This window comes from Chrysoperla carnea, chromosome 4 (assembly GCF_905475395.1).
Source record: "Chrysoperla carnea chromosome 4, inChrCarn1.1, whole genome shotgun sequence".
Classification (NCBI taxonomy): Eukaryota; Metazoa; Arthropoda; class Insecta; order Neuroptera; family Chrysopidae; genus Chrysoperla; species Chrysoperla carnea.
In genome coordinates, this window is record NC_058340.1 from 16,309,752 (window position 1) to 16,335,641 (window position 25,890).

The 25,890-nt window shown below is 28.9% G+C and overlaps 4 protein-coding genes across 8 annotated transcripts; 3 read left to right on the forward strand and 1 right to left on the reverse strand.

Moving 5' to 3' along the window:
- Positions 1-828: 828 nt before the first annotated feature.
- Positions 829-12,216, forward strand: LOC123298191 (coiled-coil domain-containing protein 186). Of its 3 annotated transcripts, none has more exons than XM_044880126.1 (12): positions 829-1,321; positions 1,737-1,917; positions 2,581-2,913; positions 3,699-3,834; positions 3,894-4,048; positions 4,134-4,276; positions 4,957-5,137; positions 5,403-5,642; positions 5,707-5,904; positions 6,822-7,058; positions 10,957-11,106; positions 12,121-12,216. In XM_044880126.1, exons 1-12 carry the CDS (start codon positions 969-971, stop codon positions 12,187-12,189), a joined length of 2,376 nt encoding a protein of 791 aa, XP_044736061.1. In that variant the 5' UTR covers positions 829-968; the 3' UTR covers positions 12,190-12,216. The 3 variants fall into 3 exon arrangements, with proteins under 3 accessions (XP_044736061.1, XP_044736062.1, XP_044736063.1); XM_044880127.1 differs by lacking the exon at positions 12,121-12,216 and adding an exon at positions 8,875-8,888 and having other exon boundaries at positions 10,957-11,024; XM_044880128.1 differs by lacking the exon at positions 12,121-12,216 and having other exon boundaries at positions 10,923-11,019.
- Positions 12,217-12,324: 108 nt separating this feature from the next.
- On the reverse strand, positions 12,325-14,336 carry LOC123298194 (tubulin alpha-4 chain-like). Of its 3 annotated transcripts, none has more exons than XM_044880132.1 (4): positions 14,203-14,336; positions 13,761-13,980; positions 13,397-13,698; positions 12,325-13,340 (listed from the first exon to the last, which is right to left on the reverse strand). In XM_044880132.1, the coding sequence occupies exons 1-4, from the start codon at positions 14,203-14,205 to the stop codon at positions 12,507-12,509; spliced, it is 1,359 nt and encodes a 452-aa protein (XP_044736067.1). In that variant the 5' UTR covers positions 14,206-14,336; the 3' UTR covers positions 12,325-12,506. The 3 variants fall into 3 exon arrangements, with proteins under 3 accessions (XP_044736067.1, XP_044736068.1, XP_044736065.1); XM_044880133.1 differs by having other exon boundaries at positions 13,761-13,977; positions 14,203-14,335; XM_044880130.1 differs by lacking the exon at positions 14,203-14,336 and adding an exon at positions 14,054-14,183.
- A 1,094-nt stretch (positions 14,337-15,430) lies between these two features.
- On the forward strand, positions 15,431-19,652 carry LOC123298193 (nicalin-1). The gene is made up of 7 exons (XM_044880129.1): positions 15,431-15,718; positions 15,781-15,968; positions 16,392-16,718; positions 17,083-17,292; positions 17,500-17,904; positions 19,191-19,411; positions 19,478-19,652. Exons 1-7 carry the CDS (start codon positions 15,544-15,546, stop codon positions 19,620-19,622), a joined length of 1,671 nt encoding a protein of 556 aa, XP_044736064.1. The 5' UTR covers positions 15,431-15,543; the 3' UTR covers positions 19,623-19,652.
- A 3,723-nt stretch (positions 19,653-23,375) lies between these two features.
- On the forward strand, positions 23,376-25,558 carry LOC123298434 (fukutin-related protein). Its single transcript, XM_044880433.1, has 3 exons — positions 23,376-24,152; positions 24,456-24,613; positions 24,840-25,558. Exons 1-3 carry the CDS (start codon positions 23,391-23,393, stop codon positions 25,495-25,497), a joined length of 1,578 nt encoding a protein of 525 aa, XP_044736368.1. The 5' UTR covers positions 23,376-23,390; the 3' UTR covers positions 25,498-25,558.
- The last annotated feature ends 332 nt before the right edge of the window (positions 25,559-25,890 follow it).

The following is a 25,890-nucleotide window of genomic DNA, read 5'->3' on the forward strand; positions in this document are numbered from 1 at the left end:
TATCAACTATAATAGCGAAATATCTAGCAATCTTCCCTTCTAATATGGCTGATTTTACGCTTTGGGCACAAACTTCAATGAACTAATTTTGAATATTTGTTGGAAGATGTGGACCTGCAAACGTTTTTTGTTGTTGAGAAATCTTCAATTTCTCTAAATGTTCGCGAAGAATTGGGTCATAATGGCTTATCAGTTCTAAATATGCCCAAAAATTGCCGTTCTTCCGTTCTCCAAAAAATTGCTTTCACTCTCAATAAAACTTATGCTTTTAGAAAAAAATTTGTAACACCATCTTGTTTTTTAAAGTAAAGAAAATTTTGTTTCATGCCTCCGATTTACGGACTTTTTTTAAGAATTCGGGGAATATTAGTTTCATACTACTACTGCAATAACTTTTGTATGCAACTTTTTATTAAAACCGAATGTAAACCTTAAAATAAGTTTTTTGCTTTTAAAGACAAAAAAAGGAGTAGTATTGAATAATTTTGAATAAAAAAAAATCCACATTCCTATTCATACATTGGACATAAAAATTTAAATTCTGTGAGAAAAAAATGAATAAAATAGATATTACAGGTACATGAGTTAACGGTATTAAATATTGATTTACATAAAACTGTTGTATACAAATTAGTGTGTTCATTCTCCACGAAATGAACTATATCTGTTCTAATAAACAATTGACTTGAATTATTAATTGAACTAAAGGTCTACATATTAGCAATAATTTATGTTTTAAATAATTAATTAATATAATAAAACATTACTAAAAATGTTAGAATTTATTTAAATTACTGATAATATCTGGTAACTATTGAAACGGTGGTGTGTAGAACTGTCAAATGTTTCTTATCAATCTTCCATACGTCAAAAAAGTACACTGAAATATGTAAAATTCAACGTTTATTATCATTTATTCAAAATTACATTGTAACAAATTTTTATTGCGGTGATAACAAGGATCTTTTATGGCGACTGGAAATAATATATCAGACGATGAATCGAAATACATAAATAAAATTCAATATGTAAACGATCCAAGTGACCAAAATACAAGTATGAGTGTGATATCAAACAATGAGAGCGATAAACAAGTGGATAATGTTAATGTTGAAGAAGTAGTTGCTGTTGGAGATGAAGGTATTTCAGATTGTTCTCCAGGTGCTAGTGAACGGGATTCATATAGCCCAGCACCAAACGATCAAAGACAGAGGTCGTCACCAAAAAAATCAAGTCCTGTTACACCAAATAAATTTATTGAGTCTACAAGTTTTAATAGTGATTATCCTGATAATACAAGTCCAAGTTTAAATCCTCCAGAGTAAGTTTGCTTGTGAATATATTATTATTTTCGGACAGAAGTTGTAAGTAAACGAGCAAAAATCTTTTTACTTCTTTAACACAGAAAATATTTCCAACCCTATATAAATTATTCAGTTCAACCATTTCAAAAATGGAAACATACAAGAAGATTTGTAAAACTACATGTAGAAAATTCTATTTACGCTGGTTTAAATGGTTATGAATCAACATTTAGATCACTTCTTACTGTAAAGAACGCGAAGCCCTTGTTAATATGAAATTGGTTTTAAATAATAGAAAAATCGCTATACAATAAAAAGATACCTTTCAAAATTTGTAGGATATGATTTAAAATAAATATAGCATTATTACATTAAAAGATTTAAAAAAAATATATTTGCCTTCATAAATATCTAAGTTTAATTTTGTTACAGAAGTTTAGAAGAGACAAAAATTGAAAATGAAGTACATGAACAAGAATTATCAGAATTACGCTTATCTGTTGCAAAATACAAAGTAGATTTAGAGCGGGCTATAGATCATATCCATTATCTGGAAGAAGTCAATTTACAGCAGGGATTAGCTAGAGCAGAAGTAGAAGCCAAATATCAAACGGTAGGAAAAAATTTTAGTATCACCTGAAATAAAAAAAGGTGCAAATGGTTTGAATTGTACTTAACATATTGAGCGCGAATGATTTTGGGAATCATAACATTTCACCTCAATTTTGCAAATAAAATAAAAATAAGCTAATATTATTAAACTTCACACTCACAATCACGCGGTCTTGAAGAAATTGACCACAATCATCGATAAACTCAGTGTCCAACGTGTAAATCTATGCCCACCATTTTTTATTTTTAACCCCCGAATCGAAAAAATAGTGTTATAAGTCTGACGGCTATGTGTGTTTGAGTGTCTCTCAGTCTGTGAAATCTTAACGCCTAAACGGATGAAATGTTTTTGATTTTTTTGTTTCATTTAAAGATAATTTAATGGAGAGTGTTCTTAGCTATGTTCGAATTGCGAGTTTAGAGTTCCGTACTCGGAACAACTAAAAAAATTGGTAGTGATTCTCAAAATCGATTCATTTTTGTGAATGCTCAATGAATGCTCATTTTGTGAAAGGAAAAAGGTAATTTAATGGAGAGTGTTCTTAGATATGATTCAAGTGCGAGTTTGGGGTTCCGTACCCAAAAAATTTGTCGGGAGTTTTTTAAATTTCACTTGTAATAAAATAAAATAGCATTTATATTTTAATATTTAATTTATGTTTAGGCGATACAACGGTATGAAAGTGCAAAAAGAGAAAAAGAAGCAACTGTTATGCGATATGCGGTTAGTGAAAAAAACGTTATTGATCAGAAGAATGCAAGAGAATTATTAGAAAAACAATTGCGTGATGCAATGAAAGAGATTGAGTTACTTAATAATAAAGTATCGTTATCAGCATCGGAAAAAAATCGTATTTGTCAATTATTTGACAATAAATGTCACGAATTATTTAGTGCACAAAGAGAATGCGAAAAATATAAAGGAAATTTATTTACAACGGAACAAGCTTTAAAAAATACTAAATCGGCGTTAAAAAGTGAACAGGAAGCACGTCGGGTATGTATAAATATTAAATCTTATATAATTAAACGAACAATATACATATATATATATATATATACATATATATATATACATATATATATATACATATATATATATACATATATATATATACATATATATATATACATATATATATATACATATATATATATACATATATATATATACATATCTAGAATCTCGGAAACGGCGTCAACTATTTTCATGAAATTTAGTATACAGGTGGTTTTTGGGGCGGAAAATCGATCTAACTACGTTTCATTTTTAGAAAACGTCGATTTATCCGTGTTTTCAGTAAAAACTGAAAAATATGACTCTTACATCTATTGGCGAGTAATATTACTATTATTTTTTAAATTGGGGCCAACTAATAGCTTTACCGACGAAGGAACGTTCAAAAATTATACGTACCTTTTATGCCCGAAAGCGGGGCTCGGTTGGTTTTACCACTATTTAAAAAAAGTTAGATAAGTCATTTGATTATTTTGTTTGTTTCACTTTATATTTATAGTTGTATAAGGTAAATTGGATTTATGAAACAAGAAAATCTTGTTAAAATTGTCGCGAGAGGTTTATAATTTTTGAAAATTATTCTTTGAAAGCTACGATTTTTTTAATCAAATTGGAATATATACAACCGATGGCAACGTTACTATAAAAATTCTGCTCTTTATTGTATCAAAATCGAATCTGTTATTTTTTAACAAAGCGTGTATAGGACGTAGCTTTTAATAAATTAAAAAACATGTCATTCATAAATAATTTTGTATATTTAGGATCTTCAACATACCATAGAAACATTAAATTCAAAATTATCAGCTGCTAATACGCAGATTGAAACAGCCAAACGTGAAGCACAAGACTCTATTCGTACTTTTCGTGAATCCCAAGAAAATAAAGCATTTATGCTTGGTAATTATTATCCCGCATTTATTTTATAACACAAAGTAAATAATTTAAATTGTTTACAGATAAACAGCTAAAAGAAGTTACGGCAAACTTAATATTGGTTCGACATGAATGTGGTGACAGGGAACAACGATCTCATTATCTGCAACTTGAACTGGATAAATTGCAAGAAAAATTTGAAAAAGTGATTCAAGAGAATAATCAATTGTCGTTAAAGGTAAAGTGTATTCTCGATAAGAATTGATTCTTAGTAAAATAACGACATTCTTTTGCATTTATATTAAGTTTATTTGTTTGAACAGGTACAACAATTAGAATTGGAACGATTTGAAACGGATAAAAAATTAGCTGAATTACGTGAAACTAAAAACAAAGAATCTGAACAAACTGCAAAATCAATAGCATTAGAGTCTCAATTAGAACAAATAAAACTTAAATTAGAAAGGTAAATTATCTAAATAAAACTTATTTGGTAAATAAATAGGATTTGAAAAAATAACATTGAATAGATTTAGCAAAATTTTAATGCAAAATAGGGGATCGGACAAAATTTTTGTTTATCACTTTAAATAAAGAATTCTCACTTCACGAATAGAAAAATGAAGTTGGTTTTTAAAAATCTTTACTAGTATGCAAGATATGAACTAGTGACGCCATACGTGGATATCGCTTAATAAAACTTTGTTTTGCTAAAAGGAGATGGGCAACCTTTGAATGGAATCTTTTATTGCTTATAACTTCTTCGTTTTTTAATCAATTTAAATTTAAATTTTAAATTTTGTCATGGTATCAAGTCTAGTTTTACATTTTTATGGGTAATTTGGCCAATTCGACATCAGGATTATCCCTTATTTCAACAATACGCATTTGATTTTTATAGAATTATAGTTTACTTTTAAAAAAGATTTCCCGCAAACATTGTTAGTTTCTTTATAAATAAACATTTTTTAAAAAATTTAATAGTTGTATTCTGCATCTTATCGTTATCAAAAAACGGCTTGGGTCAATGATGAGTATGCCCATGTTTCATAGTATGAGCAGAAATAAATTTTTCGATTTCACATAATTTTTTTGGTTTTTGAATATTTCCAAAATGAATTTTTAATGTACTTTTTGTTTTACTAGCAAAGAAGAAAAATACAAATTAATGGAAATAGAAAACGATAAGTTAAGACAACAAAATTTTGAACTTCAAAACGATATAGAAAATTGTGTTCATCGTGAAGAAGAAATGTTAAAATTTACACAAACATTAACAGAGAAAAATGTTAGACTTCAATCTGAATCATCTGCTATTGAAACAAAAGTAAGTTTATACTTCTCTGATCGAAAAAATATTCGAAGAAAGGATAAGTCTTAAAAACTCAAAGTCTTAGGAACTCTGAACAATTCTGAATTTCTAAACGTTTTTGGACTGTCTAATTTAGAGTTATTCAGAGTTTTCTAAGAGTTTTTAAGACTTATTCTTTCTTCAAATATTTTTCCCACAGTTTAATCTTGGGATATTACTTTGGTTTAAATTTTGTCTGCAGATACTATTTTTATGATTTTAATTTAAAAAAATTTTTAAGGTACAACAATTGCAGTGTGAACAAGAAAATTTACGTAGATCAACGAAAGAAATGCAATCAAAAATAAATATCCTTACAAAAGATTTGGAAGACGAAAAGGAAGGCCGAAACAGCGAAAATACTTTATTGACAAGACATGTAGCAGAAAAAACTCAGGAAATTGAAAAATTAAAACGTGAGTTGGAATATCAAAAAGGTGAAAATCAAGTATTGAAACGAAAATTCGACACCACAGTTAAGGTAAATGAATCACAATTTCCAATATTTTTTATAAGTTGATGTGATTTTTTTATTTCCATTTTAGCAAATGACAAAAGAATTACAGCATTGCCATAAAACGATTGAGTCCCTTAAAAATAGCGAAGAAATGAAAAACTCATATAAATCATCATCTCAATCGTCAGATGTTAGTAATTCACCTTCGCCTATTAATAGAGCTCACGAAACTGTTAATAAGGAGGCAGCCACCATCTCTACTTCGAAACCAGCCAATACTACATCCGTAAGTATATTTCATATATTTTTTACTACAATCTAAATCACTTTAACTTCCGTACTATTTTCCAAATTTAAAAAATTTATTAGACTTAGCAGAAATACCTTAGTTAGGATTTAGGTTTTCTAGTTCTTTCATGACCATAAGCAGTTCAGCATATATAGTGTGTTTACAGTTTTTATTAACATTACAAATTTCAGCTGTTAGACGTCGTATGAAATGTGGTTTTCGGGGCATGAAAAGGAGTATCGAAATGCATATTTTCTAAAAATTTTAAGTTTGTAATCCGTACGCGCGTATCGCAAGGGTTTTTTTTTTAAATGGTACTCCTATTATTTTTTAGAGATTTGAATATTATTAATTTTAAAACATACAAGAAAATTTTCATCTAAATGCTGAATTTATAAAGGTACAGCAAGTTGAATTTGAAATTATTAACGTGTTCAAATCTTAAAAAAAAATAATAGGTGTGTCATTTAAAAAAAGATAAATTGTATTCCATACGTGTGTACCGCAAGGATTACAAATTTAAATTTTCAAAATATATGCATTTCTATACTCTCTTTCATTCCGCGAAAATCACATTTTATACAAAGTCAAACAGCTGAAATTTTTAGTGTTACCAAAAACTGTGAACATACTGTATATGTAAAACCTGAAATTGTTCTATAGATCGGTCTTCAAATGAACTCGAACTCACACCACACTTTTGATGGTGGAACTGACTTTTTATTTTTCATTAATTCCATGCACTCATTTAATAGAAGTAATTCTTGAACGAAGGAATTGCTGAGCAAATTAGGTTAGATTGCGACAGGTTACTGTGACTTCATTTACATGGACAAATTGTTTTCTATTGTACACACTTTTTTGTTTAAATACTAAATTGTTTTATTATGTAATAATGTATATTTTCTTTGTAGACCAGCACAAGCCCCATAGTTTTAGATACACCAATTGAATTAGATAAATCTGCGTTATTGGAACATGTAATGCGATTGCAAAGGATAAGTGCAAGGAAATCCGAGAAATTAGATTTTCTAGAGAGTCATGTACAAACTTTAGTAGGAGAACTACAAAAGAAAAGTCGATTATTACAAGATTATATGGTTCGAGAACAGACAGGTGCTCTCACCTCTAATGCAATGGATAATCACAAAGTATGTTTATTATTATTTTAGTTTTTTTTTTTTTTTTTTCATGTACAAAACTTCAAATGGCCAATTTTAATTAATTTCAATAATAATGAGAATATAATACATGATTTGAGGAAGTTGATTAAACGCTTTCACACCGATTGATAATGTAAAAATATTCATTTGAGAAATGAAAATTTTATGCAAAATGTAATTAGTTATAGTTTCCATAATTAGGTTATATTTTAATTCGTGTGATAGATAGTCTAATAAAATGAAGATTTAAACTACCATCAAAACGGAACCCTGCATTGTTGAATATAAGTTCGTTTTGACATTTTGAAGTATACATAGTTAAAAAATATTGAATTATATTATGTATTATATTCTTTTTATTGCCAACAGAGTTTATTTTTTATATTCATAGTATTCCTAACAGAGGTTGTAACATGGTATGTAAAACTTTTATTCCAATCGCTAAGTTTCTGTATTTATATCATTTCAATAAGAATTTTTCGAAGGAGATATTTCCATGGGAGAAAAAATAGCTGATGCCATCCCAGTCTTTTTCAATGAAATACAGCCATCCGTTACTCAGTTTTTGTTTGAAAACAAATAAATGAACAAATACACTTTCACATTTTTAATATTAACATAGATTATACTAAGTACCAATTTAATTCGAAATAATTTTATGAGGGACTAGAAAAAAACTTGATAATACTTTGAATTTAAAAAATAAACTTGAATTCTATTAATTGTCGACAAATTCAGGAATGAGGGTAGGTGTTTGAAATAGCTTGCTATTGGGAAATAATTGCATTTTATTTAAACTTCTTAAGGTCTACCAAAAATCTTAATTGGTAAATGGTGAATGCACTTTTTAAGCACAAAACAAAATTTTGTACAAATGTACATATATATTAGTTCACCACATATCAAATATTCGATTAGCAATTTGTTAACTAGACGAACACAAGATTGTAATTTTAAAAAAATTTTAATTTCGAGTTCGATAATGTAATTACAGTAGAATCTCGATAAGTTAAAGTCCAAGGGAAACAAAAAATATTTTAAGTTATAGAGGTTTTTAGTTATCAAGGGTCTATGTTATTGAATGCATCAGAAGGATGGGATGTTCTAAATTAGGGAATTCGGCATTTTTTTGTCTTTTACATTGAAGATTTCCTCCTGATTCTTGTTTCTTCAAGATTTCAGCTTCTTTTTTAATGATGAGAGACAATGTACTCTCATGTATTCCAAATTGAGCCGCAACTTCTTTCCTTTTCAATCCATTTTTCACTGCTTCTATAGCTTTTAATTTATCAGCGTAGGTGAGGGTTGTTAGTTTTCTTTTTGTACTCATTTTAAGACAGTTTTATCACACAGTAAGTAAAGCGATGTTTCCAGAACAACAATCAAAAAACTTATGATGCAAGTAAGTCGTTGTGACAAAGCTAACCACCGCAAAGCTTTGAAGAATTTAGATAAAGCAAACAATAGGTAATGTTATTGTTTACGTTAACAAGTAAAAACGTGCAAGCAATAAATATCGAAACCATTTGTTTTGACACTCTTTCAAAATGACTCATTCACACAATTTTATGTTATAGAGGTTGTGGAAACATTTCTTTTAGTTACTGAGGGCCTAACAGAAATTATTTATTTAAGTTATAGAGGTTGCGTATTTTAAGCTATAGAGGTTTTGGGCTCTGATGGGAAGGGAACGTAGTATTTTTCGAAGTAATTAAGGTTTTTATGTTACCGAGGTTTAACTTATCGAGATTCTACTGTATTTAAATATTCAAAGATTTAAATTCAAATTTTTGATTTTCATTAGCCTGCCTATTTTTGGTGAGTATTTATTTCGTCTATTTAGCACTTTTCTTTGGTTACTTGTTTATTAATGCACAATCAAAAATGTTTTAAATGTTTTTTTGCTAATGATCTAATGCACTTATCTAAGGTAGTACGAGCACCAAGGCAATTTTAGATTTTGGGTTGAAATTATTTGTACATACTTTATTTTCAACTTTGATGATGAATTTTGTTATAACTTCATGAATGTAGACGAAAAATAAGACTACAATTTTTCGATATTTGCCTTGGTTTTGGAATTATCGAAAACTAAATAATTACACAAAATTTTCCACATTTTGAAAATTCTCCAGATATCGAAAAATTTTATTCTTACTTTTCGTCTTATATTGTCAAGTTATTATATAATTCACCATCAAAATTGAAAAAAAATATTTTTAAATTTGTGTCCCCATTACCGTGCTCATACATCCTTAACTAGTCGGGCACAACAGGTTTTTTTTGTTTTCATTAATTTATTAAGGTTTTAACTTAAATAAATAGTTTTTTTTAATTTCCACCGACTAGTTTTGGAGAAATCTATGAAAACATGTCATATATCTACCGTTTTTCCTATAAGACCAATGTTAAATATGCCTACTTTTGAAGTCATTAATTTATTTAAATAATCGGACAACACCCTCCCCCCCCTTAAAATTTTCAGAATGTATTTAGACTTAGTATAACTTCATATGAAACAATCTAGCTTTTTATTTAAAATTGCCTTGATGCTCGTACATCCTTAAGAAATTATACATTTACGCAAACAAACTGCGTAAATAAATTAAATATCAATTACAAAATTAAATATGCGCCGGGCAATGCTCCATTATTTTCTTAGCTTTGAATATATCGGAAATTACTCTATAAATATTTTTTAGCGTTACAGACTTACTGAACATAATATAGCTATCATTTTACACATACATACTGGGTATAAAAATATTGAATATACCGGCTCTTAATTCCATAGTAGCCGTGCAATAATGTAATTTTTTGTGTTACCCATGTGACTTCATTTTTATTTTATACTATGAAATTTGAGCTTTATTTTATAAATCGGTTAAATAATTGTCGAGATATTACATAATGGCCAAATCGTTTTCTAGATATTTAGCATCGTACATATTTTAATCGATTTTTTTCTTAATATAACAAATAAATTATTCGTATACGGAGTTTCTGGAAAGACAATTTAAGCGTTTTCATCTTTTAATTAGTTAAATGCGGCCCTCATTTTGAAAAAAACGTATTTAAAACTAAGTTGCGCAAAATCGACATAAGACACTTGCACACACTTTCAACTTTATAAACTTTTCAATTTTAAAAATTTTTAAATGCAATTTTAAAGAGGCAATTTGATTTTAAAGAGACAACCTTAAAATTGTAAGGTTTACACAATCGAATAATATTCTTAAAAATTCGATTTTTGACGTTGTGATTTCATAAACTCATTAACATGAAAAATTGACAAGGGGAGGAGTATTACCGCCGGTTACCATTTGTTCGACAGATAACTCCATTTTTTGGATACAAAAGCTATATTTAGTCTAAATTGTTGTTACCACGTGAAATTTATCGAAGTCTTGCTTAGTTGTTTAGCGGTTAGATTGCATTTTGTTTGCAATGCATGTTGTAAAAACTGTAATCAGAGTCAAGGCAGCTTTATGATCTTAAAGCAATGCAATGGAAAATTTTTAAAGAAATCGTTTTCGAATGACATCTGGGGGTATATATATATATTTGGAGGAATATTTGTTTGTCATACATGCGTTTTTTGAAACTTCTCAAGCTCATATTCCAACACGGATGTTGCTAGAGCATTGCGATGAGACTTAAAGTGTCTTAAAGGTTTTGTATATTTTGAATTCGCTACGTTGGGTACTGTCTTAACTCTGTTACAAAAGCATCCCCATGATATTGTTTGGCATAAAAATGTAGAAAGGTAAATTCTAATTCAATAATAAAAATACGCTTGCTATAACTAATTTTGTTTTGATTTCTTTAATACTGTACATCATTTTTGTACAGAGAAAATATATTGAGAAATTATAACATTTGTCAGGCGGAGGTAGCAAAATCAAAAGGAGTAATGGCGTCCATGTTCAATTCCCGTGTATCAGACAACAATTTAACATTAGAACTCTCATTGGATATTAACAGAAAACTGCAAGCTGTATTAGAAGATACGATACTCAAAAATATCACTTTGAAAGTAAGTTTTTATTTATTTTTTAGAAATAAAACTCTTGTATTGTTTTTAAACGTAAAATAAAGAAATAATGGGGTTTTTCTGACTTTTTATTATCGTATTAATACTTTATAACTTATTTGATGAATATGGTAACTACACCGAATGGTGACCAAATTATATATGGTTTCATTTGTTCGTAAGTTTTCCAGAAATTAAATCAAACGAAACGAGTGGAAAAGTGTGACCGTGTGGTTAACGTAGGGTGACACGATTTTTAAACAAATTATTTTAAAAAGATATAGATATATTAAGAAGTGATGCAGTGGCGACTTGGGTATTAAATCACTTATTCAGGATCGAATGGTTAAGAAGTTTGCTGCAAATATAAGAGATTCTGAGCTCAGTTACTACAATACATTAGATATAACATCGACCTTCACCCATCTATTAGCCAGATGAGAAATGTTTTATGATAAACACGACTATGTCTATCCAAAAGTGTTCATGTTTTTTAATTAATTTTTTTAAATAACGGTTTTTGCAGGAAAGTTTGCTATTTTCATAATTTAATTATCTTCTCATGAAAATTTCGATTGGTTGACTTACCCTGTCCATACCTTAGTTAATTTAATTAAAAATAGTCATAAGCACTTTTCGATTGGCAAGCTATCATAGGAGTTTGCCCACAAGCATCTGGTTATCAGATGAGTGAAGGTCCATCTTATTCAGTCTCTTATGCCGGTTTTCCACTAAACGAACAGTTAAGTTTTTGTTTTTGTTGAAAAACAAAACTGAAACTAATGACGATTACATTGCCAAGTCTTCAAAAAGTGTGTAAAAAGTTGCTGTTTTGTTTTTGTTTGTCCGTGTACTGGAAAACCGGCATTAGCTTATCTCTGCAGATTCCCTTTCATTGCGTAAGAAAGTACTAAATATTTTAATCATTCGCAAAAAATTCCAAGTTCATTTTGGAATGTTATTTTTTCATGCTAAAGTTTCTTATGTTTTTCTAATACAATATTTTTTTCTTTTAAGGAAAGTGTGGATACATTGGGACAAGAAATTGAACGCCTAAAGTCAGAGATAAAAACAAATGTAACTTAATCTGAAATGTGTAAATAAAAAAAGATTGAAAAGCAACACCGTACTAGCAAATTCAGAAAATTATAAGTAACATTGCATTTAAATGTAACTTTCCATTCTTTATTTATTGATTTAAAAAAATTCCATATTTAGCGATTTATGATTAATATATTATTATATCTTGTATATGCGTTATGATGTATAAATGTACTTAAAATAAATACAGATTTTTTTAACAAAAAGCTTGTTTCGTTGTATAAATAGAACACTAAATGAAATTTTTTAAAAAAAGGGCACAAAAATACAGAAGTTAAAAAACGAACAAAATTTTTAAACATTTATGGAGAAAAATAATCGCCATCTGCCTGACCCTCAGGAATATTTGATTCTAAAGATACTTCTTCGTAATCTTTTTCTAAAGTACCCAAATCCTCTCGAGCCTCTTGAAATTCACCTTCTTCCATACCTTCACTAACATACCAATGTACGAACGCTCTTTTAGCATACATTAAATCAAATTTATAATTAAGTTTGCTCCAGGCTGCCGCAATTGCGGTAGTATTTGATAGCATACAAACGGCACGTTGAACTCTTGCTAAATCCCCACCAGGTACAACTGTTGGTGCTTGATAATTAATGCCTACTTTAAACCCTGTCGGGCACCAATCAACAAATCGAACATTACTTTTTGCTTTCATGAATGCAATTGCAGCATTTACATCTTTCGGTACAACATCACCACGGTATAAAAGACAACATGCCATGTATTTGCCTTGCCTTGGATCACATTTTACCATTTGATTTGTTGTCTCAAATAATTCAGCAGTTATTTCACTCACTGACATTCCTTCGTGATATGCTTTATCTGACGAAACAACGGGTGCGTAAGAAGCTAATGGGAAGTGAATTCTTGGATATGGAACTAAATTGGTTTGAAATTCTGTTAAATCAACGTTTAAAGCGCCATCGAAACGTAACGACGCTGTAATTGACGATACTACTTGACTAATTAATCGATTTAAGTTAGTATAATCTGGTCGTTCGATTCCTAATTTTCTTCGGCATATATCGTAAATTGCTTCATTGTCAACCATAAATGCGCAATCTGAATGATTGATAGTGGTATGAGTCGTTAATACAGCATTGTAGGGTTCTACTACAGCAGTGCACACCTAAATTACCAAATTTTTGAAAATTTCGTTCAAGCGAAAAATTATTAAGTTTTTACCTGGGGTGCAGGGTATACTACAAATTCTAATTTGCTTTTTTTCCCAAAATCTTGACTTAACTTTTGCATTAATAAAGACGAAAATCCTGATCCTGTACCTCCTCCGAATGAATGAAAAACAAAAAATCCTTGTAATCCATTGCATTGTTCAGCTAGCTTGTGTATTCGATCCATAACAAAACCAATCATTTCTTTTCCAATACTATAATGCCCTCTTGCATAATTATTCGCCGCATCTTCTTTTCCAGTAATCATTTGTTCTGGATGATACAATTGTTTGTAACTTCCTACTCGCACTTCATCTATTAGGAAGAAAATTTTCAATTACTTACAAGTTTATTAAATGTAAATTACATTTAAATACCGATTACAGTGGGTTCCAAATCAACCATTATTGCTCTTGGAACCATTTTACCACTTTCAATTTCTGAGAAGAAAGTTGTGTAACAATTATCGGCCGTTGATTTTTCTCCTTTCATTAAAGTCCCATTAGGTGCAATTCCGTGCTCTAAACAATATAGTTCCCATGTTGAATTTCCTATTTGAACACCGGCTTGACCAACATGAATCGAAATACATTCCCTCTGAAATAAAAAGGGAAAAAGAGTATTCTGTTCAAACATATGTAAATTGCTGGATCGATTTTCAAAACATTACCTTAAAAAATTCCATTGTTTGATTAAGCATTAAAATTTGGAAATATAACGATTTTGATAAGAATTTTGATCAATGCTCGTAGGAAAACTGTTTAATTATTTTCTAAAAGTTTCTTTTGGGCGCTGGATAAATCATCATAGGAAACTTACCATCTTTATATGCAATAAATTTTGCCCTGTTAACTGATTAAATTAAAAAAATATTCTTTCGAAACCCCAAAAAGAAATTTCTACTAAAATTTTTGTATGATTAAAAACGACTATTTATTTATCTCCATTAACTACATTACTTTTATGTTTGAAAATTTCAGGTAACTTGGATAGAAAAAATCTACCTTATTTTTGTTTTATATTTGGCAACTTGTTTATAATAGATTGCCTTTAATCTAATTGAATCGGATCTTTACTCAGAGTTTTTGATGCCGATCACCTTTGATTTTCTAAGAATAGAGTTTTATATAGTACGAAACGAAAGTGTAGCATGAATTCAAGAGGTCCGGGTTCGAGTCCTGGTGCGATTGCATTTTATTCATTTCTCTTTACTTACGAAACTACATTTTAAATTAAAATTTTTTTGAAAGTTGTCAATCAAGGTACCATTTTATTTTTGGCAGTATGTGGATTTTATCAATAGGTTGAGTAGGCTGGAGCCTAGGGCGGCAGATTATACAGGCATCGAATTTTCGAAGGTAAAAAAATAGTGGTGAAATACTCGCTGGCGAAAAAAATGTAATCGGCCGGACAAGTATTGACAAAAGTGTACCCGTAAAGGGCACTAAGGGCTAAAGGCGGACGGTATAGGGAGCCCCTAAATTTCTAAATAGGGCGACAAAACTTAAATAAATAAGCTATACTGTCGGGGTTAAATGTGTAAATCCACCAATGCTTTGTGAATTTGAAAGTTTGAGTACGGCCTGCCCTGTTATTATGACATATCTAAAAATCTGTAAAAAAAGAACCCATATTCCGTAATCATGACTATTTTAGTTCAGAAATTTAATGCTTAACGATTTTTTTATTTATTTAAATTCGAGAGTACACGTTACATAATATACGACGGATCATGTGGCTGTTTATTAAATAAGTTCAATGGTCATGTGTAAGGTATACACGATATACTTACGCTAATATTGAAAAGGAGTACTACAGCAAAGGGACCAAATATTATAAAATGTAAAACCATGTAAAACGCATGTTTTATGAAGAGTTTGGATGCATGTTTTATGTTTTATATTATTAATTATATATTACCAACTATCATGAATATCAATTTTACAGTGTAATATTAGGTATAAACTTATAATATAAAAACAAGTCATGTAGTTGATTCTGACAAAGCTTAGTGTGTACCAACCTTTAACTGAGAGAGGATAATATCAGTTTCTGCAAATGACTTGTAAATGGGGCTTCGTATTAAATTAATCGATTAGGTTAGAACATTGAAGTGCTTCTTTTTTATTTAGTAAATATTTATAATTTTATAACATAAAGATGTGGTTTGAAGAAGCAGATAGTGTTGCAGAAATTTTTCGTAGTTATTTACCGTATTATTTATTAATTGTATTACCGATATTTATAATAATATCACCGGTGAATCCTGTATCTGGTTCACATGAATTTGCTGTTCATCGTATGCAACATTTTGATATACATGGAGTTGCTCACGGTAAATAATTTTTAAATAATTTAAAAAAATCATTTTCATAAAACAACTTTGACTATTTTTAGGTTGTCGAAGTGCTGCTGTAAATTTAGAGGCTCGTTCATTAACAAGTTGGAGTACTTTTAGACATTGTGTCGTTGCTCGATTACAAGATCTTACTGTTGATCATTTTAGAGAAATTCGGGCCAAGGCTGGCGCTCTACTTATTATCATACCTGAAAATTTATCTGCTTTAAGTGCAGAAGAAAAACAAGTAATTAATTTATTTTTAACTTCTAATTGTGATATTCAAGATAAATATTTACTTAGTAATATAATCAGATAACAATAATAGACTTTATTATGTGGAATATTTAAAACATAATTTTAATTTATTTATAGGATATCCAGATAATGCGTGAATCTTAAAATACCTTGCCCCTGATCATTTGTCCCCAAGAAATAATCTAGTTTAGGTGTCTATCTTGTTAAAGAGAAATTCTATAAAAATTAGGAAAATAAATAACAAAATAAACAATTTGGTACTGTTACAAAATAACTCTTGCTAAAGACTTTTATGATTTTTACAAACAATATAGGGAATTTCTCATGAACATAAGAAATTACTTTCGATTCCAAACTGACATTGAAATGATAATGATTTTGCGTTGTAACTAATTTTAATGTATTTTTATAGCATTTAATGATCTTGGAAGATGCTATGTTAGCACAAGAAATATCATCGCCAGTTTACTTTGCAAAATATTCACCAGAATTAAATGAAATTGTAACAGATATTTCAAATGGTTTTATTTCTGATGAAAAATCGGGCACAGCTTTAGAAGCAATTATAAATTCTATTTCTGCAAATGGATATCAAATTGTTATTAACCCTGGAACAGCTGGTCCAAAACAGGACATGACTCTTGTTACACTGCATGGTAAATTAGGTGGTATTGGATCCGATGGAAAAATTCCAACAATTGCTGTTATAGCACATTACGATAGTTTTGGAGTTGCTCCTGTATGTAAAATTTACGGGTTGTTTCTAATCAGATGTGGGAATTTTTAAAAAGATTTCTCGGGTGAAACTAAATGATTTTAATTGAATCGTAGAAAGCGATGACAAAGATTATAATACATTTTGAAAATGAAAATTTCAAAATTTGAACTGTAATCGATACGGGCTATGTTTTGCATAAAAAAGCACTGGCTGGAAATTTGACAACAGTTAAAAAACAAGCGAACGCACTTTTATTTTTGCTATATTCAAAAAAAAGGCTTTAATTCATCCAAAGGATATCTTGTTAATATCTCCACATTTATTTAGAAAATTCTCAATAAACGATTCCTTAGTATAAAATTATCTTTCTAAATAATTTTTTTAGGAGTTATCTTTCGGGGCTGACTCAAATGGTTCTGGTATAGCAATACTTTTAGAAATTGCTCGATTATTTTCACATTTGTATTCAAATTCAAAAACTCAAGGAAAATATAATTTAGTTTTTTTATTAACAGCTGGAGGAAAAATTAATTATCAAGGAAGTAAAAAATGGCTTGAAGATCAATTGGACTCTTTAGATGGATCCATAATCCAAGTATAAATTTTATTTTTAATAAATATTTTATATTTTTCTCATAATTCTAAATAAACTATGTTCAGTAACTTTTTTAATAAGTGATCGTGAATAAATAACTTATTATTAAAACTTTTTCGTAATAAATTTAAAAATACACCGGTTATTAAAACAATTGACTGCATTACTTGTAACATTTCTCAGTTTAATAAAGTTATACATTTTTAGGATGCTTCGTTTGTTGTTTGCCTGGACACATTAGCTACTGGTGATGCACTTTATATGCATGTTTCAAAACCACCAAAAGATGGATCACCAGCTGCTCAATTCTTCAAAGAATTAAAATCTGCTGCCGATAAATATCCGTCAGTTACAATTGATGGTGTCCATAAAAAAATAAACTTAGCTGATGAAATGTTAGCATGGGAACATGAACGATACAGTATACGGCGTCTTCCAGCATTTACATTATCATCATTAAAAAGTCATCGGGATTCTATGCGTGGTACCATTTTAGATGTCAAGGAAAATATTCGTATTGATCGATTAGTTAGAAATACACATATTGTTGCTGAAGCATTAGGAAAATTTGTTTATAATTATACAGCAAATGATCTATTTAGTGGATCTTTGGTAAGTACGAAAGTCAGAAATCAGCGTTTTTAAATAAAAAATTGAAGCATCTTTTCAAAAACTTCTTGCATATGGATTAAACATGACACACGATTGTAAATTGATTGCCGTATTTCTAACATCATAGTTATCTATAGTGTTAATGCCAGTAAGTTTTAAGGTCACCTACAAAGAGAAATAGCAACAATATCTTCATACTTATAGTGTATTCACAATAGGGTATTCTACTATGTTTGAAAAAGTACTTCAAAATGATGATTTTCCTAATAAAAAGCAACAAAAAAATATATTTCGGCAAAATAAACACGATTTGTTGCCATAAAATTAAATTAAATTTTAAACCTTTTTTATTCTCGCAAAAACGTTGTCAGCCATTTTGGTGGCATAATATTGGTAAAAGCAACAGTTGTGTATGTAATTATTATATGTATAAATAAAGTTGATGGTAACATAAACTACAATTACTATGAAAGCCATCAATAAATTAGAAACTAATGCATATTATTTTTGCCTGTGTGATGTCACATCATGGCGGATCGTGTTTTAGACCACGTGATATACAGATTACAAATTACGACTTTCAATTTTAATATTATAAAACAAGAATGTGCTTTTATGATTCAAAATCAGAATATTTAAGTATATTTCTACATAAATTTTAATTTTTATCAAATTTCATAATTTATTTTCACTACCAATAGATAGTACCCTATTCGTATCTTTGTTGTGTATATGAATAATAGTACAATTTTAGCTATTTGTGTAAATAATTGAATATACTATCACGTTTTACAGTTTATAAATTTCGCACATGCGCGGTAATTATACCCGACTGCAGATAAGCGAGATGGAAAAATACCCTCTCTTTCTCTAGGCTGACGACATTGTTTTCATTTATTTCTAGTACTTTGGATGACTAAATGGCTAGCCGTTCGTTAAAATACTCTGCCTACAGACCTTGGCAAAAGTTATGGAAAATAAAAATTTTTGAATAAAATCGAAATAAAAAAATAATCAAATTATCGTTGCGTAATGCCAGTAATCTCCGTACTTTTTAATGCGTTTCTGCTCTAAGTTGGCACTTTTGCTCAAAGTTGACCTTTCGTTGATTATTTGAATGCATGTTATTTCCCTACAGTCTAGGAAAAAAAATTTCGTGTAACCAATCACCTTTATATGTTGGCCGTATAATCCCAAAATCTAGTGTTCCCGACTTAGTATCAAAAAAATTTCAGCTATTTATTTGTAATGTAAATAATAAGAATTGAATGTTTCTCGCTTTACAGAAAGTAGAACCAGAAGCATTAGAATCAGTTTTGAATATCGTTAGTTCGCAGCCACGATCTACACAGCTTTTAGTTCAAAAACAAAATATTATAGTACCAACATTAAAAACATTACTCAACAAATATGTTAAAGATGTTAAAACAAGCACATTTACACCGGACAAACGTGATCCTGAATTTATGTTTTATGATGTTACAGGATCAACAGTTAATGTATATAAGTAAGTCTTTAAAAATTGTTTCATTTATTTGATGATAATAATATCTTAAAATATTCTTATTTTCAGCGTAAAACCTGCCATATTTGATTTAGTTCTTACTGTTGCCATTGTAATATATTTAACAGCTATTTATTTTGCAATACAATATTTTCCAAAATTGTATCAATTTACATCATCAATATCAACCAATTCTTATAAAAAAATCGATTAAATGTAGATACGAGTTGTTTTTATATAATTTATTATGGATTGTTACCACGAATAAGTTTCTTTTTTTTGTGTAGAATATATTTACCAAATTTTAATTTTAACTAAAAATTATTATATTTATTGATAGTTAAGTAATTGTACGTAATTTTTAATTCTTGAAAATACCTCTAAATATAAAGAACGTTAATGAAATCTGTTTGGAGTCGAATATCTCAAAAGTACATGTCAGATCAATAAATAATAAAAATTCGCCATACCGTTCGTAGCTTTAATAATATTCTTAGATCAAAAAGAATGTCATTATTAATTATACCTCATTCTGTGGCAAAAGTTAATAGTCAATTAGAGCAATTGCCCCCTACAAAAAGTAATGATATAAGCGATTTAAGTAATTAGCACGTTCCCTGCAGCCCTTAGTCGTAATACATAATACAATTGTATAGCTCGTAGCTAGAATGGTATATCTCTTTTGCCTCTGATTTGCATAAAAATTTGGAGTAATTTTATACAAATATTAAAAAAATACTTTGACGACTGAATGAGTAGTTTCTGAGATATCAGAAGACGGATATCCTAGAGCAATATCCTTCAGTCGATATATCAGAAACTTATCGTTCAACCGCAAAATAAATCAGATCTTGATGTTTTTAGATTATTTAGATTTATAAAGACCCAAAATCATTAATACAGCTCATTTGACTTGTTACAAGAATTGGGCCTATATCTCAAAAATGATTCATCCAATCGTTAAATAAACTGAGTTTTGAATTTATTGGGTTAAAATTACCCTATATTCAAAGTTTTATCGAATCATCCGAAATAAAAATTTTAAGAAAATTGCGAAAAATAGGGAAAATTATTTTGTTTCCAATCTGGATAAAAATCATATACTATAGTAATTTGGCCCAAAAATTCAAAAATCATTTGACGAGTATTGTGTATTTTTTGAGATGTTAAAAAATCGTATACGAAGCTCGATATCCTGTGGTAATTTTAGCCGATTTCTCAGATATATCTTGTCGTTCAATCTAAAAATACACAAACTTAAAAGTAGAAAACATTAATTATTCAAAATATGTTCATGAAGAGTTCAAAATTGCCTTTTCGAAAATATTTTCTGGATTCGCCTGAGTTATTGTGACAATTAAAATGAGTACTATGGCTTATAGAAATAAAGAGCACAAGTTTGCGAGCTAACTACCCCTTAAAATTCGAAAACGATATAATAATTTCAGAAATATAAACTTGTTCACTACTAAATAGTAACTAGATGAAACTCCCGTTTAGCATCGGTGAAATAATTAAAACAAAAGCTGAAACGCATTTATCGTTGTCTTATTTGAGTGTATTTTTCAAAATATTTGACTGTTTTCAGATTTAATTAACACTCCGTATTTATTAGCAATTACTATTTTAGCAATTGTAAAAATATCTAATACTATTTTGATTTCCATATATTCACTTTTATTCAATCCTTGTGTATAAAAATATTTGTCCAATCATGACGATCAAGCTATTCCATAAACATAATTATTGCCGAGTCAGTGAAGCGTAAATTATCGAAACTATTTACTTATCTAAAATGGGACTGATTTTTTTTTTTTTTAATATTTGTTCGATATTTTTCCTCTTATTACAATTTCTGATAGAAATATCAGAATTATATGAAATAATTCATCATTGAAAAACTAAGCATGAAATTAAAAATCCGATATCTTGCATCCTTTTAAAGAAAATACCGAAATTTGCTAGCCCAAAACTGTTGCTAACCCGCAGTTTTCCACACTTCGAAATTGAATATTTAGAAACATAGCTCTGAAATGTCTCATATTTTAAACGATTAGTAGTCGAATTTAATTTCGAATGATAATCGTTATTCATATTATATTCATTGCATTTATACCATAAATATTCATTGTTTGCGAAACGATTTTGCGATTAAAATGATTTGCATGTAATTTTCTTCCAGTTATGATCTCCGAAAATATTGTATTTTAGCTTAATTAATATGTTTAATGAAAAAGTTTACGTTATTGAAAAAGCAATACTATCAATTACTGTTATTCATTTAAAAAATAAGTGTTTTAGATGTATTATAATAATTTTTGGTTTAATTTGGTTTCTTTTAGTCGGTTTTATATGAAACGTGTATGATAAATATTATATTTATTGTTAATAAAAAAAAATTCATTTAAATTTGACTATTCATTTTATGAAATTTTTTTATAAACACTCCCCTTATAATATATTACAGTGGAATATCGGTAATCCGGCAAACGTTTTGCAGGGCAATGTCGAACTATCGAATTTGGAGGATTATAGAGTATTGTCGAAGAGTCCCTATAATCCGGAATTTTTTACAAAAAAGTACCTTGTAATTCGATAAATCACAAATTCAATAATAAGATTCTATATGTTATACTCTGAAGTAAAAATCATACTTCACTATGTTTTAAATAATAATAGACACGTCAGATTACAGGGAGCGTCGGATTAGCCAGGGGCCGGATTACTGATATGAAAAATTTTAGCACTGATATTTCTTCATTAACACGACGCACAACTAACAGGACGTGCCCCTGGAGACTGTTTATCTACTTATATAAAGTACTGTCAGAATCCATCGTTTAATTTTAAATTTAAACCCTGTTTTTACCTACAAAAATTGAGGGGTACTTTTCAATAAAAATATTATTGTCATAAATACAGCCTAAAATAAATCTTAAATTGTTATATCGAAAATTTAAAAAATCCTCATCATCACAGATGCGAACTACCCGTTTTGCTGGACAACTTCAATTTTAAATACAAAGATTATTGTGATATAACCTTCACTTCATACGCCGTCACTTACCCTCCTTTTGTTCACAATTTCGTTTAACCTATAAAATTATTAGTGTTTCTCCACTATAATATGCATGTATTATACATAAAAACCTTCCTCTTGAATCACTCTATCTATTAGAAATAATCATCATCAAAATCCGTTGCGTATTTTAAAGATCTAAGCATAGATAGGGACATAGGGACAAGCAGCGAGAATCGACTTTTTTTTATACTATGTATTGATGTGTGTTTTTTCTACCAAAAACATCGTAAATTGTTAAATTTTGCTCAAAAACGTAATTAAATTTCTAATAAGCCTGCGAGTTGCGAAAGGCACATACAAAGCTTGCATTGATAAAATGCAAATTGTTTATATTCAATTCAAAAATTAATTTTTCATAATGGAATAAATTATATATATCTTATCTCCTCCTACAATGATAATAGAAATAGTAAGGAATATTTTTTTAAAGTTTCGCCAAAAGTCGCCAAATTGATTTTAAGTTAAATCCGTCATATATACATAATACATTTTACGTAAAGAATTCAATAATTTATGCAGGCGTTAAATATATTTAGTGTGCCTTAAGGAAAAAACGATATTAATGAAGCTGCAGGTATTAGAAAGTTAGCAACAATGTATAGGTATATTTTTCTATGTTGGTATATTATAAATAAAACATACACTCGATAAAATGGTTAATAGCTCATTCATTCGTAAAAAATTCTCTACCCTCCCATACATTTTCACGCCAATATTTGAATATGAAGTTAGTATTAGAATAGATAGTTGGGGTTGTAATTGAAGGGTTTGTATAAAAGTGCATATGATGACACAATATTAAGGGATGTATTATTAAAGTATATAAATTTAAAGGAGCAATTTTAATCAACAAAATTATAAAAAAATTTTATATTTATTTTATAAAAAATGTGATAAAATATGCGTATTAAAGTATCAAAATTGATAGCATTTTTAATAATTTTTGTAAATGTGATTGCATTGTATTTTACATGGAAATTATTTTCACATATAGGGGTTGGATCCAAAAAAATTTTATTTCAAGAACAATACCAAACTGCAATTGTAAATAAAGCACCTAGTAAACATATAAGTAAGTCGATAACCGTTGTTATTCGACAATTCGAACTTTATGAAAATGATGTTAGTGCAACAGTTGAATCAATTTTATCATTATTTCCAAACATACAAATATTTATAATAAGTGATGATATTCCTTATCCACCCTTAAATATCTTGTACTCAAACACAACATTTAGCAAAAATATACATTTTTTTAATTTAGGTGTTAATTTAAATGTGCCGTTAAAGGATCGTTTACCATTGTTTATGATTAATACGAAATATGTGCTATTTATACCTGATTCAACTAGAATTTCATCGAAACAAATTATTCAATCGTTAGTGAATGAATTAATTAAAAATCCAAATGATTTAAGTGTAGCGTTGTACTCAAATAATAAGAACTTTGGTTGTTTAAAGATTGATTTAAATATTCGTGAATGGACATTAAAATATTCAACAATTGTTAATAACAATAAGGAGAAATCTATTAGTTGTGATGCTGTTACGGGAAAACATGCTACCTTGATTGAAACACAATTGTTGAAACGTTTAACGGAACCGTTTATGTTACCATTTCCTGAAACTTTGTACGTCCAAACGGCTGTTTTAAATTCGAAGGTACGTATTTCTCAGTATTTCAAGCTCCTATACTACATAAATAAGAATTTTATTAAAACTTTATCGATCCTCTTTGCACCCTCCAACTTTGGTAAAGCTCATGGTATTCCTTAACATTTTTTCTGAATGTTAATTTTAAGAAACAGTTTCTAAGCTGATTTTATAACGATTACCTTCCTTTCTTCTTCAATGTCAATATATCTATAGTCGAAGAATTTATCAGGCTTTGATTACAATAACCGTGATGAAAGGAAGTATTCCATGACTTTAAATTTGATTTTTTGTGATTTTTTTTAAATTTAGGTTCATATTATTAATTCATATTTATGGGATGGGAGATCTGTTTTACATTCACATCATGCTCAATTAAGAAGAGAGCAAATTGAATTATCTCGAAGAAAACAAGCTTTTGCCCAATTATCCATTAAGAAAATTATTAAAGAAAATGGTGTTGTTGATTGGTAAGATTTTCATTTATATTATTAATAATTAGTTTTAGAATTTGCTAAGGATTGGACCTAGCCAGTATAAGCAGGATATTTAAACAAATAACTATGTTACTATATTTTTTGTTTGAAAATATTTACTGTTCAAAAAATATAATTATTCCTTCTTTTAAACAAATAATTTGGTATGGATAGAAAGGCAAAAATTTTGAAGGATTTAAAAATTTATTTTGATAAATAGGTATGGATGTACTAGAGATACAAGTCGTTGCTTTGGAACAGTTTTTGAATCAGTGCCGTCGTATTTGTACAAAAACTTATGGACTCCACCATGTTGTTTAGCTCATTTGCGCCGTACTGCTCGTCATGTATTTTCATGTTTGTCCGAAGCGGGTGTTCGGCACTGGCTGGAAGCAGGAAGCCTATTAGGTGCTATGCGTGGTGGCGACATCTTACCATGGGACTACGATGTGGATATTGGAATAAATCGTGATGATATGCACAAAGTAGTTTGGTTATCAAGAGCTTCGGATCGTCCAACAACGGATGAACAAGGTTTTGTTTGGGAGAAAGCCACTGAAGGTCAATTTTTTCGTGTACATTATAGTAAAAAAAATCGTATTTTTGTTAATTTGTTTCCATTTTATGTGAAAAATGGTACAATGACGCGTGATGGTTGGTTTACTAGTCATAAAAATATGGAATTTCCTGATTATTTCTTGCATCCTATTTCTAGTATAGAATTTTTAGGTAAAACTGTACCTAGTCCAAATAATATTCGTGATTTCTTAGAGTTAAAATTTGGTAAAGGGGCTATTGAAAATCCCCAATATCCAGATCCGACTCGTTTAAAATTCCCAAAAAAGATATATAAAACGTCTGTAGCCAATATAGAGTAGATAATAGATAGTTAAAAATAATTCAATTTCAAATATATCGTATACTCTCGATAAGATGAAGTTCAAGGGGTTTCTTAAGTTTTAAGTTTTTATAATAAAAAAAAATTTTTTTTTATAAATTAGATTAAAGAGTAACTAGTTATACAGGTACAAACTATATTTTAGTCATCATTACTTTCGATAAGATGCTCCGTTGAGTTACTAAGGAATGTCCAAATTATTCGTTTAAGTTAATTTATCACTGATATGAACGGTGTACGTTGAGGTTTAAATTATCGAGATTTTACTGTAATTTCTCAAAGTATTTGTGTTAAAAATTATTACAAACAAAAAAGAAAAAACAGAAGTTTTATTGCATATAATCATTTTTTAGAAGTTTTTAAAATTTGTTAA

Bases quoted from the DNA above. Each gene is read 5' to 3' on its own strand.
- LOC123298194 (XM_044880130.1), bottom strand. From the start codon at position 14,083: ATGCTTAATCAAACAATGGAATTTTTTAAG. The intron at 13,981-14,053 runs GTAATGTTTTGA...TTTTTATTTCAG, and splicing joins AAACAATGGAATTTTTTAAG to AGGGAATGTATTTCGATTCA. The intron at 13,341-13,396 runs GTAAAAACTTAA...TTGGTAATTTAG, and splicing joins TAGTATACCCTGCACCCCAG to GTGTGCACTGCTGTAGTAGA.
- LOC123298191 (XM_044880126.1), top strand. From the start codon at position 969: ATGGCGACTGGAAATAATATATCAGACGATGAATCGAAATACATAAAT. The intron at 1,322-1,736 runs GTAAGTTTGCTT...ATTTTGTTACAG, and splicing joins CCAAGTTTAAATCCTCCAGA to AAGTTTAGAAGAGACAAAAA. The intron at 4,049-4,133 runs GTAAAGTGTATT...TTGTTTGAACAG, and splicing joins ATAATCAATTGTCGTTAAAG to GTACAACAATTAGAATTGGA.
- LOC123298434 (XM_044880433.1), top strand. From the start codon at position 23,391: ATGCGTATTAAAGTATCAAAATTGATAGCATTTTTAATAATTTTTGTA. The intron at 24,153-24,455 runs GTACGTATTTCT...TTTTAAATTTAG, and splicing joins CGGCTGTTTTAAATTCGAAG to GTTCATATTATTAATTCATA. The intron at 24,614-24,839 runs GTAAGATTTTCA...TTTGATAAATAG, and splicing joins GAAAATGGTGTTGTTGATTG to GTATGGATGTACTAGAGATA.
- LOC123298193 (XM_044880129.1), top strand. From the start codon at position 15,544: ATGTGGTTTGAAGAAGCAGATAGTGTTGCAGAAATTTTTCGTAGTTAT. The intron at 15,969-16,391 runs GTAATTAATTTA...GTATTTTTATAG, and splicing joins TAAGTGCAGAAGAAAAACAA to CATTTAATGATCTTGGAAGA. The intron at 19,412-19,477 runs GTAAGTCTTTAA...TCTTATTTTCAG, and splicing joins TCAACAGTTAATGTATATAA to CGTAAAACCTGCCATATTTG.